The sequence below is a fragment of the Vicia villosa genome, unplaced genomic scaffold (genome assembly GCF_029867415.1).
Source record: "Vicia villosa cultivar HV-30 ecotype Madison, WI unplaced genomic scaffold, Vvil1.0 ctg.000977F_1_1, whole genome shotgun sequence".
Lineage (NCBI taxonomy): Eukaryota > Viridiplantae > Streptophyta > Magnoliopsida > Fabales > Fabaceae > Vicia > Vicia villosa.
This window is the reverse complement of record NW_026705441.1, coordinates 503526-520462: the sequence shown is the minus strand read 5'-3', so window position 1 is coordinate 520462 and position 16937 is coordinate 503526. Positions and strand designations below refer to the sequence as shown.

The following is a 16937-nucleotide window of genomic DNA, read 5'->3' as shown; positions in this document are numbered from 1 at the left end:
GCGGGCAACAACTCCAAGATATAGTCCTTATAAGGAACTAAATTGGGGTGTCGTGTTTCCCAATCACCTCTTACTTGATGTATGACCAATGCAGAATCCCCATAAACCTCAAGGATCTTGATCCTCATATCAATGGCTGCTTCGAGGCCCATTATGCAAGCTTCTTACTCTGCGACATTGTTTGTGCAATCAAAGCATATTCTAGCCGTGAAAGGGATGTGAGTTTGACGAGGAGAAGTCAAAACTGCCCCAATACCATGGCCCATAGCATTTGATGCACCGTCGAACGTGAGAGTCCATCGCTCTCCTGGTTCGGGTCCCTCATTATCATCCAGTTTCATGATATCTTCATCAGGAAAGTCAAACTTCATTGACTGATACTCTTCTAATGGCTGATGAGCAAGATGATCTGCAAGGACACTTCCTTTGATGGCCTTCTGTGTGACATACTGGATATCATATTCTGATAAAAGCATTTGCCACCGGGCTAGCCTTCCTGTAAGGGCCGGTTTTTCAAAGATGTACTTTATCGGGTCCATTTTGGAGATCAATAGAGTGGTGTGGGTCAGCATATACTGTCTCAGTCGGCGAGCAGCCCATACCAAAGCACAGCAAGTTTTCTCGAGTAGTGAGTAGCGGGATTCACAATCGGTAAACTTTTTGCTCAGGTAATAAATGGCGCACTCTTTTCGACCGGACTCGTCATGTTGGCCCAGCACACACCCCATAGATCCTTCAAGCACAGTTAAGTACATAAGAAGCGGCCTCCCAGGAACCGGAGGCATGAGAATTGGTGGCTCTTGGAGATACTGCTTGATCTTTTCGAAGGCTTCCTGACAACGATCATCCCAACGGATATCTTGATTTTTGCGCAGCAGTTTGAAGATGGGTTCACAAGTGTCAGTGAGATGAGAAACGAACCTGGCTATGTAATTCAACCTTCCAAGGAACCCTCGAACTTCTTTTTCATTCTTCGGTGCTGGCATGTTCTGTATTGCTCTTACTTTATCAGGGTCGACCTCAATCCCTCGTTGGCTCACAATGAATCCAAGTAACTTTCCAGATCGCACTCCAAAAGTGCACTTGTTTGGATTAAGTCTCAACTTGAATTTACGCAAACGAGCAAACAATTTCTCAAGATATACCAAGTGTTCCTCCTCAGTTTGGGATTTTGCAATCATATCATTGACGTACACCTCAATCTCTTTATGGATCATGTCATGGAAGAGGGTCACCATTGCTCGTTGATATGTTGCACCAGCATTCTTAAGACCAAAAGGCATCACCTTATAACAATATGTACCCCACGGAGTGGTAAAGGTAGTCTTGGTCATATCTTCAGGAGCCATCTTTATTTGATTATAGCCAGAAAAACCATCCATGAAAGAGAACACCGAATACTGAGCAGTGTTGTCGACTAGCACATCAATATGAGGCAGAGGGAAATCATCCTTCGGACTTGCCCTATTCAAATCTCGGTAGTCAACACACATGCGTACCTTTCCGTCCTTCTTAGGAACAGGTACTATGTTTGCAATCCAAGGAGGATACTCACACACAGATAAGAAACCAGCCTTCAACTGTTTTTCAACTTCTTCCTTGATTTTCAAAGCCATATCAGGTCGTGTTCTTCGTGGTTTTTGCTTTACAGGCGGACATTCTGGTTTGAGAGGTAGCCTGTGCATAACTATATCTGTGTCTAAACCAGGCATGTCCTCATATGACCAGGCGAAGATATCAACATACTCTCGAAGCAACTCAATCAACCTTCTCTTTACATCACTTTGCAAAGCGGCACCTATCTTGACCTCTCTTTTTGCTTCTTCTGTACCGAGGTTGATGATTTCTATGGCTTCTTGATGTGGCTGAATAGATTTCTCTTCTTGTCTCAAAAGTCTTGCCAGTTCCTCGGGGACTTCACAATCTTCCCCACTATCCTCATCAGCTTGGTCAATTGGATTCTCAAGGATATCAGGACGTGGAACTGTAACATTATCATTTTTGATGGAGTTCGAGCCGGATCTGCACGATGGATGATTTATGCCTTAGAATGCAACACATAAAAAGGAAAAAAAAGGAAATCTTTGCCATTTTTGAAAAAGTTTTTTTTTTTTTAAGTAAAAACAAAAATGAAAGAAATGGAACAGTAATTGCATGCGAAGATATGATTTTCATTCAATATTAAACAAATTGAAACAACATGGGGGCCCTTCTTTATACAAGTGGTCAAAATGCTTAGGGCGAAGCACATGACTTATCGAAACAAGAAAATTACATTTCCATAAAAGTGACTCTAGGGATGTCCAAGATAGTCCAATTGTTGAGTTCCTGTCCAGGTGCAGCATGGCAAATGAATCTGGAGAGATCTTCTTCATCATCATCATCCACGGCGAGAACTTGACTTCCAGAACTGGTGCTTGCACTGACGAACACTTGAGAAATGGGGGGAATCACCTTCTTTCCAGGAATTATGCTGAGCTGAGTGGAAGAAGATGGTTGATACCCAAGGCCATACTTGTCTCGCTTCTCTTGAACATCAATCAGCTTGCCCCAGGCACTATGGGGAGTACCAGCTTCTAATAAAGCCTTAGCATCATTTAAAGACGAGAGGGGCGCTCCGAGTTCCTTCTTATTCTCGACCACAGGGAGTTTGTCAACTGACACAATCTCTAAGGCTTGAAAAGGTGTCTCTTGTATCTCTCCCTCCACTTCAACATAACGGTATGATGCCAGATTATTGACTATCAAATCCTCTTCACCAGTGATCACAACAATCTTGTCATTCACAACAAATTTCAAACACTGATGGAGGGTAGATGTCACAGCTCCAGCAGCATGAATCCAAGGACGACCCAAGAGGCAAGTGTATGAAGGGCTTATATCCATAACGTAGAAGGCAATGTAGAACATGTGAGGACCAATCAAGACAGGCAGATCAATTTCTCCTTCTACGGACCTTCTAGAGCCATCAAATGCTCTAACACTCATAGTGCATGGTCTCATCATAATCCCATCCATACTCAGCTTAAACAAAGTGGCCTTGGGCATCACATTAAGAGAAGAACCTGTATCAATCAGAACTCGAGACAACACAGCATCCAGACACTTCACGGAGATATGCAATGCTTTGTTGTGTGCTCTACCCTCAGGTGGGAGTTCATCATCAGAAAAACCCAAACAATTACCAGCAGCAATGTTGGTCACAACCCCTTCAAACTGAGGCACGGTAATGTCTTGAGTCACGTGAGCGGAAGCCAGAACTTTCATCAGAGCATCACGATGAGCTTCAGAATGTACCAAGAGAGACAAGATGGAGATCTTGGCTTGGGTCTGATCAAGTTGGTCAATCACTTTGTAATCACTTTTCTTAATGATTTTCAAGAGTTGTTCGGCATCTTGGGCATTACGTGTTACAGGAGGATCAACAGCAACTTGCTTTCCTTTTGCTTGTGTACTAGCCTCTTTGTTGGTCTCTTTAGGAGGCGGAGGAGGGGCAGCAAAGATCCGACCACTACGGGTAATTCCACTAGTGCCAGTAATATTTGTGATACTCGAAGTACCCACTGGAGGACAGTCAAACTTCTTCCCTCGAATATACACGGCATTATAACTCCAAGGAACAGCCTTAGAATCATTCACAGGAGAGGGAACAAGAGACGAGGTTGAAGGAGTCGAAGGAACATTTGGAACCTGAATAACCAACGGAGTCCTCGGAGCCTGAATGACCAAAGGAGTACTCGGAGCATGAATGATCAAAAAAGTGTCCTGAGTTTTTGATATCTCAGCAGGGTAGTAAGGGATCTCTAAAGTAGCCACATCTTCGACAGGAACGACCCTTTCCACTCTAAGAACACCTTCATCCATTAATTCCTGGATTTCTTCTCTCAACCTAGTGCACTCCTCAGGATTAGAAGAACATTGCAAACAGTAGTCATGTAATTCACACAAAACCTTTTGTTGCATAAGATACTCTCTGACAACTGCTAGCGGCATCCTAACCTCATTAACATCATTTACCAGGGTCTGATCATCACATAACTCAATAGCATTGGTCGTACCAGCATGAGGAGGCATAGGATTATTCTGCACATTAGGACCAGCAGGAGCGAACGAGATAAGCTTGTCGTCAAGGAGATCCTGAACCTTCAATTTGAATGCTCTACACTTTTCAATAGTATGGCCTGGAGCCCCTGAATGAAATTCACATCGAGCATTAACATCATAACCAGGAGGGAGAGGACTAGGCGGAGGCCCAAGTTCACGGAGTTGTACCAATTGGCCAGCAAGCAACTGAGGGAGGAGTTGGGCATATGACATCGGAACCGGATCAATACGCCTATCTTGGAATCTTGTTCTTTGTGGGCCCCTTTGACCTTGAGGCCTAGGGTTCTGTTGACGATTCTGAGGAGCAGCAGCTTGTTGTTGTGGTACGAAAGGCTGTTGGGGTGCCATCCATGGTTGTGGAAGAGCAGCAGCATATGCTTGAGGGACATATGGACCAGGAACAGCATAAGGCATCGGATAATAAGGAGGCGGAACAGCAGAATATGCAGGAGCTCGGCTTTGGTCAACAGAAGCGGTGCTAGTCTCACCTTCCTTCTTCTTCACAAACCCAGAATACGGCTTTTTACCATTACCACCTGAGGTGCTAGGATTAGTAACACCTTGAATGGTACCGGCTTTGACACAATTCTCAACCCTCTCACCAATGATGACCACATCCGAAAAGGAAGGAGAAGTATTACTAACCATGTGTTGAAGATACGGCCCTTTTAGAGTTCCCATAAACAGATCAATCAATTCTCGGTCCAATAAGGGAGGTTGAACTCGAGCAGCAAGTTCACGCCATCTCTGGGCGTATTCTTTAAAGGACTCTTCAGATTTCTGTGACATATTCTGCAGTTGGGCACGGCTAGGAGCCATAGCAGTATTGTAGTGGTATTGTTTCAGGAAGGCATCAACAAGTTCTCCCCAAGTACTGACATTAGACCTCTCGAGTTTCATATACCACTCCAACGGGGCTCCAGTGAGACTATCCTGGAAGAAGTGCATAAGCAGAGGTTCGTTCTCAGCGTGAGCGGCCATCTTACGGCAGTAGGAACGAATGTGAGTCTCTGGGCAGGTAACTCCCTTGTACTTATCAAAATCTGGCACCTTGAACTTCGGGGGAATAACAATCCCAGGTACCAAGCACATAGCAGCAGTGTTAAAACTCGAAGTTTTAGCAACCTCAACGGCCTTAAGGCGTTCTTCAAGAGCTTGGTACATCTTAGCAGTCTCGGTCAACTCAGCAGTGAGATCATGTTCAAGATCAATAACCTCATGGTGGTCGTCCACCACTTTAAGTGTCTCATTAATAGGAGTCTCTTTAGTTTTCACCCCTCCGTCAGCAGAATTGGTAGGAGTATCTTTGACCAAACTAGCGACACTCTTTCTGAGTTCATCCTGTCCTTGAACAACGGCATGGAGAGTCTCCATAAGTTGGGCCATTCTTTCCCCCATAACATCCATATCCCTACGGAGGGCAGCTTGATTCTGTTCGAATTGTTCCATGATTCTCTTCTCGTTGTTTCTGGTGCGGTAAGGATGTAAGGAAATCAGCTTTGTTGTTGAAGCAGAAATCTGTTGCTGAAAGGGACCCCAATTAGTTTCTTGTACAATAACCTGAAAAATGCAATGTGATAATGTGAATGTATGAGTGCATGTGTGCGTATGACGTGATGTGCCATTTTCAGAGTATCCAAGATTCAATATTGATCCAGAATAGCTAACAATGTGACAAAAGATAAGTATCAAGAGAAACTAGTTCTTTTTTATTCATAACAGAAATTTAAACTTGGGCAAGCCATACATCAACAAGATAGTTCAACAAGGGAAATAAAAGACCCCATCCAACAAGTCTGGTGGTGGTCGAAACATACAGACTTAAACATCAATCCATCTGAATATAAAACAGAGGTCCTCCTTGTCTGAAGTGCTCATCGCTCCACTTCTTAGTTTCATCAAACAGTTTCTTGGTTGCTTCTCGATCTCTTCCTTTAAGAAGGCTTTGGATCACCTCATCTTTGCGAAACAAATGCCCATCTAGCTTCTTGCAGCACTCCCTGAGTTCGTCACATCCTTTGCATTCTGGTAGATAATCCTTTTCAGATACGTCCTCCATACCCATCATTCGGTCTCTGAGCTTGGCATTTTCTTCTGTTAGTCGAGCGTTACGGAGGTGACTTCCTTTCAGTTGAGTCTCAATTGCCATTCTTTTAGTGGTCTCTTCTTCCAGTTTCTTTTTCAGATTCTTCACTTCAACTCTAGCATCCCTTTCTATCTTGAGCTTATAAGCTTTCAAGTCTTCTCGGTACTCTCGCTTGAGTTTCTCTTCTGCCTCTTTCATGGCCCTTTTTAGGATTTTCTGGTGATCCTCGACAATAACAGTAGTATCTCTTTCACCCTTTTCGGTTCTAGCCCTCTTTTGAACTCTGGAAGATCCTCCTTTCAGCATTTTGGCTTCGTGTGTCAACTCAACCTTTTTCTGGTCCACAAGACAATGTTTCGGTTGCGCATCTGACTTCTTTTCGTGCAATTGGGTGCATTCCATATCTACCTGGATACGATTCTCAGCAGGTACAGTGGCAATTGGAATCTTAGGTGGTTGCTCGTACAATGGGTTAACCTTCGGGAAAGGCAACAGGCGATCTTTAACTCTATTTTCAACCCAATCTGTGTAGGCTTGTTTGGCAACGGGATTCTTTTCACCAAGAGAAATCTGATCATTTGTATGGATGCTATTCCAGGCACTCCTCACTTTTTCTAGACCCTTTGGATCGGTTCCCTTCTCAAAGCAAATGGACTCGAATATCTCTTTGTCCAAAGGCTTGTCTTCAAGTGCAAAACCCAACTGACGCAGCGCTAGCTTAGGATTATAATTGATAACACCTTTTGTTCCTATGAGAGGAACGTTGTCAAAAGTACCACAGCTAGTTATAACTTTCTCCACATCCATTCCAGTGGGACACCAGACAATGTCATTTCCGGTAAGCCCCATGATCCTTTGAGGCCATTTCTGAGTAGAGGTAATGAAGGGACCACTTGCAGGTAGGTGGGACTTAAACCAGGTGTATAACAACGGCAAACAATTTCTTATGGCTCCTCCTTTCCCATATCGAGAGTGAATGGAATAGTACGTATCGGCTAGCAAAGTAGGGATCGGATTCTTATCCAGGAAAAGACATATAGCGGCCAGATCAACGAACTTGTGAATGTTAGGGAACATCACGATCCCATAGATCAAAACGGCCAGAAGGGCGTTGAAAGCCTCCCACACCTTTTTGTTGGCCAATTCTTGGGCCTTCTCAACCAAGAAACTCATATAGAAACCATGAGTGTTACCATTCTTCTTCCAATTCCCAAGGACGTCTCCTATGCTCAAATAAAGAGCGTCGGCAATGTTGTCCAAATCAGGTTTCTCTGGGACACAAACGAAAGGAACCTTGTGTTGAACCTTGATATTGAGAAAGTGAGAGTACTCCTCGAGAGTGGGAGCCAACTGATAGCCTGAGAAGGTGAAACAACGCAAGTCAGGATCATAGAACTGGAGAAGAGTAGATAAACCCCATTCGTCGACGTGTGAGTCCAAAAGAGTCAAGATGTTTCCATAATTCTCAGTGAACACAGTTTTATTATGACCAGTGATCAATCCACCCAATTGCCCCAACTGAATCAAGCCTTCGCGATGGAAACTGTAAGTGTGAGTACGCCTTGTAGCTTCTCTGGTAGCGGTCACGTTGTTAGCCATCCTGGATGAAAGGTAATAGCCTCGGATACCCTGAAAAATGGCATGCATATGAGAAATAATAATATTTTTCTTCTTTTCTTTTTTCTTTCTCTTTTTATTACATCTTTTCTTTTCTTTTCTTTTCTTTTCTTCTTTTTTTTTGAAAGGTAAACATGCCATGATGTAAATGATGCAATGGAGGTTTCCCCACATAGGAGAAGTGTGTGTGGCCTCTGAATAAGATCGGACGTTGCAGGATCAAAGGTCCGACACCTTTTTGAATACCAGAACAACCAATAGTCACCAACAGAACAGAATAGTCACCAACGGTACCTGTCATGTATATCCCACCCCACTCACAGGTGAATCTAGGTCAAGGTAGGTCAATGGCTTCCAGCGTTATCAGTTCTCCTGAAACACCATCATTGTCGCAAATACATGCCAACAACGGTATCTCATTTGAACCTCGACTGGTCGTGGGTCTCATGATCGCAATCAATAGAACCTGACATTCTGTTGGCGTCATGACTATCCACTCTATCCTAGGTATCTGTCATACCCCAATTTTTGACCTAAGATACCACCTCATATCATTTGCATATGCATCATTTGCATCTCTAACAAATTGCATAGCTTGTGTTTCCTACTTGTGACTCAGCAGGGTTTAATCAAGAAACCACTCATCAGTACAAGTAACAATCAATTAGGGTTTTGTTCTCCCTTCATCTCAAATGAACTATCTTCATCAACAATCAACATTTGGTCCTCAGAGATTCACTTCAACAAACTCAACAGCTTTGAATCGACTGAATTAGGGTTTTGACTGAAGACAGCATACTCCTGACTTTTGCTCGGGATTTGACCTAATGACTTGGGACATGACCTCAAGACCCCAATTGCATCATTTTGACCTAATCCATTGGCTCAGAACATCTCATATACAAAGATTGATCAGACAAATCCTCAGATCAGGGTTTTGAACTATCAGGGACTGAAATCAGGGATCACATTTGGGAAACCCTAAAAATCTCCAGGAAGTCAATCAAAGGTTTCAATCATCCTCAAATAATCCCTATGACAATATACAATGGAAATTACATCTCAATTCAAGATCCACAGTCATCAATTTCATCAGATCGACAATTAGGGTTTTTTGACCTAATTCACTGAACCACTGACTTTTTAATCAGGACATGGTGTCACAACTCAAATCATGGCTCAATATCCTATAATACCTCAATATGATCCATTCATACCATTCATTTGATGAGGGTAGCCTGTTTCATTTGAAATCTCCAGAAACGCGATTCGTCTGAAAAGTCAATTGTACAAGATCACCATTGACTTTTGGGGAATTTTGGTCAACCATGACTTTTGAAGTTTTGAATCATCAATATATGATATGAGAAGTCATTTGATCAAGGAAAATCAAGAAAATCAATCAAGAATCAAAAAGTCAAAAGTTTGACTTTCATACTTAGAAAATTTTTCTAAGTGTTTTTCATGGTTTTTTCCAAACTTTGGAAGGGAATAACTCAAAATTTCACCTACAAACTGAAAAAAACTTCCAACATGAAAGTTGTAGATTTTGATCCAATAAACAACTTTGACACATATAAATTTTTTCCATAAGATCAACCATTTAAGAGATATGGAGCTTCAAAGTTGGTACTTTTTGAAAACTTCACTTGAAATCTCATTTTCTTCAAAGTTCATGGATCTTTTTCACCCATTTCCTTAAAGGTCTTGAAGAAACTTCCAACTAGGGTTTTGAAGTATGTAATATGAGCGTTCCAAAATGTCCAAGAGCATGAAAAAATATGGAGTGTAGCTATGGTTTTGAATTTTGACATTAGTGATCATTTTCACTTGAATTTTCACCATTTTTCACTAAGTTTCAAGACTACATGACCTATAATTCAAGTGATGACACACCAAAGCAATGATTGAGAGATATTTTCTGGTTTAAGATCAGATAGGAAAGAGATAAGAAGCTTGGCCAAAATAACCATGGTTTAGTTACTTTAACCATTTGCATTTAATGTGAAAGATTCCATTTTATCTCTTAAGCCAAATCATCACTTCTTGAAGCAACTTGCAAAGCTTTGTATTCAGAAACCTTGGCCTATAAATAGAGGTCCTTACCACATTCAAATTCACACCAAAACCTCACAATTATAGGTTTTCTCTCTTCTTTCTTGAATTGCAAGTTTCATAGTTTTCAAAGAGGTAGAAAACTCAACCTCCAAATCCTTGAAGCTATGGCTAAAGTGATGATTCTAGCAAACCATAAACACCATATGGGATGTGTTTGAATCACTCATACACCCAAAAACACCTCAAAACTCAAAATCACTACCTCACTTCCATATTTGCATATATTGAACCTTATCATGCCAAAATCCATACCAAGCTATATCTGTCCAAACTAACACTTCCAACACCTCATATATATCATATATGAACTATCCCAACACTCATCATCAATCAAAAACTTCAGAATCACCAAGCTCGATTCATACTTGAAGCAACTGCAGATCGGGTTCCACCAACTGATCCAGATGTTTTCAATCCACTCCAAGCATCCAGACACCTTCCATATGGTCCATTGAAGCTATCCAGATCATCAAACAACTTCTGTAACACCTCTATTGCAGAATTCGAATCCCAGCTTGGCCGTTTTTGAAGGTAAGTGCTATGAACTTCAAACTCATACATACATGCATCATAAATGAAAAATTGAGTTGCTATCTTGTTTCTGCACTATCACTGATCAATAGCCCTCAATCAATTTCACAATTCATCAATTATACACAATTTCAGATTGAATCATAAGATTAGGGTTCTTCGTGTTCATCAGAAAACCAATGATCTTAGAGTGAAAATAAATGCAATTAATTGGTACCATTGTGTTCCTCGTCCAAAACCGAGCAAGATAGACTATCTACTTGATCAAAACAATCCAGTTTCAAAGATTTTCAAAAATCAGTTGAAGGTGTGTTCTTGGCGCCATTTTTGTTTCAGAAATTTCAAATCCAAGTTTTAAAATATAATCAGTTTGATGCGTGTTATTAACAAGCCACAAGCGTGGCTCAGTTGGTTGTGTGTTTTGGCTGGTGAGAGAGAGGGCGTGGGTTCAAACCCTGGCAGGACCAAAAGCTTATTTTTTGCCACTTTTCTCATTCATTTTCTTAACAACTTCACTTAATTAATTAACATAGCAAATTAACTCATTTTAACTTCATTTTTTGCATACTCTTTGTTTAATATACATATTTTATGAATACCAAAAAAAATCATCAAAAAATATTTATTTGATACATTTTTAAATAGGTTTAAAATGACTTATTTTTAAGTGTTTTAAATACTTTAAAATATTATTTTTCATTTGTTTTTTTTAACATAATCACTTGTAAATATTTTGTGATCAAACCCTAATCATTTAGGTGTTAATTAAGTGTAATCTTTGTGTTTATCTTAATTAATTTGATTTCTTTCAAATTCAAACCGTTTTAAAACAAACGATCATTCTTTTCAAAACCATAAACCATTTCTTTTTGAAACTATTGATTAAATCTTTTTAATTGATCAATTGATTTTCAAAACGATGTGGGGCCTCTCGATTATTAGAGAGTGTAAGTCCCATTTCTTTTCTTTTTGTACAGTTTTTCTTCCAACAGAATAAACTTCTTTCAAAACAAACTTTCAAACAGTTTTTCAAAAGCGAAACCTCGCGCTCTGTTAATAAACAATCAACCATGTTTTGTAAATAAAACACGGGCCTCCACGTAGGTATAAGTCCCAAGCCCCTTTTGTACATACCCATTCCTGTACATGAAATTAGGTATTTCATTGTACACACACCGTTTTGTACATATCTCGATCAACTTGATTTTTAACTTTGAATAACAAACCAAAAATGAAGGTTTTTCTCTAAATCTTCCCAAAAATATACCATGGGCCTCCATGTAGGTATAAGTCCCAAGCCCTCTTTGTAAATACCTGTTTACATAGCTTTGAATAAATTCAAGTGGACCTCTCCCCGAGTGTAAGTCCCGAACCCCGTGTATACAAATGGATCATGCTTACAGGTATATTTCCTTCATAAACTCCATTATATACACACACTTTGTCATATATATAATTGTTCATACCTGTTCATGTTTATTCATACTTGTTCATGTTTGTTCATATGTGTGATATGTGTGCTTGTTCAACTTAGTACAACACTAGGTTCCCCATAGCCTCTTATTGGGCTTCGTGCAAAGAATCTCCACTAGTTTAGGTTAGGACATAGAGTATGGTTTCCCGGTGAAATCGCTCTAAGAGCTCAGACCAACTATACCATGCCTCCCCTTGGGCTTTGTACAAACGAGTGACCCTCCCATAGCCTCCTCTTGGGCTTACAATGCAAGGACCCTGGATTGTCCCTCCCATAGCCTCCTCTTGGGCTTACAATGCAAGGACCCTCGGATAGCCTCCTCTTGGGCTTCGTACAAGGACCCACGGGCTTCTTATAAGCATCCCCAATATCCAAAACAAATACCCTAGGAGATTAGACATTTATCATCTCTATGATAGGAGTATCTCTTCTATATCATCACAAACAATCAATCAAACCTTTTTTGCCACAAGGCTGGCTAATCAATCAAACCTTTTTTGCCACAAGGCTGGCTAATCAATCAAATCTTTTGCCACAAGGCTGGCTAATCAATCAAACCGTTTTGCCACCATACTGGCTGATTAATCAAAGTTTTTGTCACAAGGCTGACTTCATTGAAACTTTTGCCACGAGGCTGGCTGATTAATCAAAACTTTTTGTCACAAGGCTGACTTCATTGAAAGTTTTTGCCACAAGGCTGGTTAAACAACAAAAACATCTTTATCATTCTAAGCACCCTAAGTGGCATGGCCCCGGGCTTATAATGAAAAGATTTTCAAACAAAATCAAACAGATGTATGTGATGATATAGATTAGATACATCGAACATTTAGATGACATTTGTCTCTTATCCTTTGCTTCCACTAGCATAAGTGGGAACTACAATTGCTCTGACTTTCTCAACATCCCTTTGAGAATACGTAGGCACAAGGTCGATCCTTGGCGAGCAAAACAAAACTTCTCCCTCAAACCACTCAAACCTTAGCACCCGTAGACCCCGAGCTACAGATGCTCTGATTCCCTCTAAGGGATATGTATGCAGAGGATCGCGATGATCTTTGCGAGCATAATCAAACAAACACCTTAGGTCCCACCTATTTCACAAGAACCTCCACCATAACAAGAATGGAATAAATAAAACAAAGAAACCTATAGAGTACTATAGATACGTTGGGTGCTAATACCTTCCCTTCGTATAACCAACCCTCTTACCCAAGATCTCTCCCCCACTTTTAAGGTTATTGCAACTTTTTTCCTTTTCCTCTTTTGGAAACAATAAAAAGTTTGGTCCGTACAAAAGAAAAATCATTTTTTGAGCACTCGAGCCCAAAGAAGGCATCAGGTGTCTCATCCCAAAAAAAGGACAACGATTTTTCCCCGCGACAGAGAAAATGGCGACTTCACTGGGGACCATCTTTTCATTGTTTCCAAAGGAAGGGTTAATTCTATTTGCTTTATTTTTCATTTCATTTTTTTGTTATATGTGTGGTTCTGGTTCTGTTACTTGCGTGGTTCTGTTACAAGTGATACATTATGGACAAATCCTAACCCATTTTAAGTACACGTAAGAAATTAGGTGGAGGGTATAGTCATGTGCAGGCGCACTTGAGAATCCTTCCGCTCAGTGGAGGTTCCTTGTTGGTAATATATGTTTAGCATGTTTCGTAGCGAAGACATTATTACTTTCATTGAACTGTAGAAGCTGAGAGACCGTAGAACCCCAACCCATCCTGGCCTTATTAGGTTGTGGTGCAGAAACTATTCAGGTGAAGACTTGGATTAGTTGTCATGCGGAGAACCACACTCAGACGAGTTTTTCTTGAGAATATTACTGGCTCATGAGTTTAATTGTGGAAGGCCGGTAATATCCGAAAGAAAAATGTAGACTCTGACGTATCAGTAGAACATGTCATGCAGGTGATTAACTAGAACTATCCCATTTTTGGTTCTCTGACCTCATGCTCGTGACTTTGGACCTTTGAGCCTATGCGTACCATGTTTGCGTTACCATGTTTGTGTACCATGTTTGTAGTACCATGTATGCGTTACCATGTTTGCGCTACCATGTTTGCTTTACCATGTTTGAATATGTGGCATCCATGTATCCATGCATTCATACATTCATTAGAAAACCCATCTTTTTCCATAAAAACATGATTTTTCCAAAAATTTTAGAGAATTTTCTTTGCAAACGTTATAGGATTAAGTTATGGAAAAAAGGTATACCAAAAAGTACGGATTCAAAGCGCCTGATGTAGAAAGACTGATAGAGTTAGCATCTTTTGTACAAGATCCTTGTAATTTTAGGAAAAGCCATGGAAAGCTTTTGCCTATCTTGAACACTCATGTTGATGAAGGACTTCTCAAAACTCTGGTTCAGTTCTATGATCCCGTCTACCGGTGTTTTACCTTTCCAGACTACCAGTTGGTACCGACCTTGGAAGAATATGCCAATCTTTTAGGTATTCCTGTGTCTGACAAAATACCCTTCAATGGTTTGGAAGCCATTCCTAAGTCACACGTCATTGCAGCAAGTATCCACATGAAAAAGTCTGAAGTAGAGAGTAATTGGACTACCAAAGGAAACCTCCCGGGTTTAACTTCACACTTCCTGGTAAAGAAAGCCTTTGATTTTATCGAAATTGGTAGCATGATAGCTTTTGAAGCTGTACTAGCCTTGCTCATCTATGGGTTGGTTCTGTTTCCCAATATCGACAACTTTGTTGATATCAATGCCATAAAGATCTTTCTGATTGGAAATCCTGTTCCGACTTTGCTTGGTGACATGTATTTCTCTATCCATCATAGGAATCGCCAAGGCGGTGGAATCATTGTTTGTTGTGCACCTCTGTTGTTCAAATGGATTGTTTCACACTTACCTCAGTCTCCTATTTTCACAGAAAACCGAGAAGGTTTGCGTTGGCCTCGAAGACTTATGTCTCTTACTAATAATGATATCCGTTGGTATACCTTGGCTCGCTGTGGTACAGAAACCATTGATAGTTGTGGGGAGTTCGCCAACGTACCCCTCATTGGTACACAAGGAGGAATTAACTACAATCCGGTCCTAGCCCGACGACAACTCGGGTATGCAAATTCAGCTAAACCCATTGGTCCTACAGTGGAAGGCTACTTCTACCGAGAAGGGGATAATCCTAAAAGTTTGAAAGCGAGAATGGTGAAAGCTTGGTACGACGTCCGATGGAAAGAAAAAGGCGAGGAAAGAAATTGCATTGCCATGGACGCCTACACCTGCTGGGTAAAGAAAAGAGCAAAAGAGTTCCAAATGCCTTATGCTTATGAAAAACCCATGTTTCCTGCAGTGTCTCAACGACCCAATATTCCCGCTATGGAGGAATACCAAGACACTTTGGCTAAGATGAGGATAGAAAAAGATGCTTGGGAAGAAAAGTTTCGTAGAACTGATGTGGAAAATAGAAAGTTGAAGAAAAGAGTGAAAGATCACGAAGAAACTCTCTATTATCAAGATGGATGGCTCATGAGTAAAGATGAGAAGATTCGCCAGAAAGACGCTGCAATCAAGAGATACATCAAAGAAAGCAAAAGAAATCTTGAAGGTTCAACAAGCAATGCTCCGACTCCTGATGATTGGAAGAATGTTGTTAACAAGCTGAAAGCTGAAAAGGCCGAATTGAAAGCTCACTATGGGAAAGAAATCATGAAGCTCAAGCTGCACATTGCATTTGGTTCTTCGTCTGATGAAGATGTTTAGGATTTGTTTAGATTTTTTATTTATCATTTGCTTTTGTAAGGAGCTACGCTCCAATGTTGTAACATTTCCCATTATTGCAATAAAAAAAAAAACAAAATGAAAAAAATGTTGTAACATTTCCCATTATTGTTGTAATAAAAATAAAAAAAATATGATGAATAAAAGATTTGTTTGTGTTCAAATGTTTGCAAGGAAATAATCTTTAAAATATTTGGAAAAAATCATAAACTTCTTTTTGCATACATCATTCTGCATATCGAGTCTGTTGTATAGAGTCTTATCTTTTGGATCTTTCTCCAATAGATCGTCAAGCTGTCGCGTCTCAAAGTGTCTCGACCACGCTCACAATCAGATCACAGATACAATACTCGTTCAAACAGAAGAAGAGTAATTGAACACTCTGAACAAGAGAATATGGAGCTTCGTGGTACGGTGACCACCCTTCAGGAAAAGTTGGAAAGTCTTACTACTCTGGTTGACTCCTTAATGGCCGCACAAAATCAGCCGCCGCCACCCAACAGTCAAGCAACGGTAACATCTGAGGTCACTACTCCAGTTTCTACGGTTGCATTCGGCATTCCATCTTTCTCCATGCCAGAGGGTTGGGGCACGCCTTTCAGCTTTGGTACAGGTTTCCGCCATAATGTTTCTGGGGTTCAAACATCCACAACTGAGCGCCTGCTGCTCAGAGTTCACAGTTCACTCCAAATCAGGGGATAACTTTTTCTCAAGTTACTATGGCACTTTCTCAACCCACTATGACGGTTCCGACTCCTATGGTTCACACTGTTCCTTACGGAGACAATGAGGTTTATCATGATCAGGGTGATAGCACAAATCAGCGAAGCCTTGTAGGAGATCTCCAAGAACAATTCAACAAGATTCAGCTGGAAGTTAAAGCTATTCGGGGAAAAGATTTGTTTGGAAAGAATGCCCAGGAGCTATGTTTGGTTCCCAGTGTACAAATACCAGCCAAGTTCAAGGTCCCAGACTTTGAGAAATACAAAGGTAGTTCTTGTCCACAAAGTCATCTTGTGATGTATGCCAGGAAGATGTCTACTTATGCAGATAATCATCAGTTGCTTATCCATTACTTTCAAGACAGTTTGACTGGTGCCGCACTAAAGTGGTACACAAGCTTGGATAGCACCAATATTCGAACTTTCAATGACTTAGGCGAGGCCTTTGTCCGACAATACAAGTATAACTCAGATATGGCTCCAGACAGAGATCAGCTTCGATCCATGGCTCAGAAAGACCATGAAGCTTTCAAA

General features: G+C 40.8%; 1 protein-coding gene across 1 annotated transcript in view; it reads right to left on the bottom strand.

Moving 5' to 3' along the window:
* Positions 1-7789, bottom strand: part of LOC131632652 (uncharacterized) — a 33050-nt gene extending 25261 nt beyond the window's left edge. The window contains exons 1-2 of the mRNA XM_058903393.1: positions 6967-7789; positions 6428-6873 (exon numbers count right to left, since the gene is read on the bottom strand). Of these exons, the coding sequence (XP_058759376.1) occupies positions 6428-6873; positions 6967-7789 (1269 nt within the window). The remainder of the gene's footprint in view (positions 1-6427; positions 6874-6966) is intronic.
* Positions 7790-16937: the final 9148 nt, after the last annotated feature.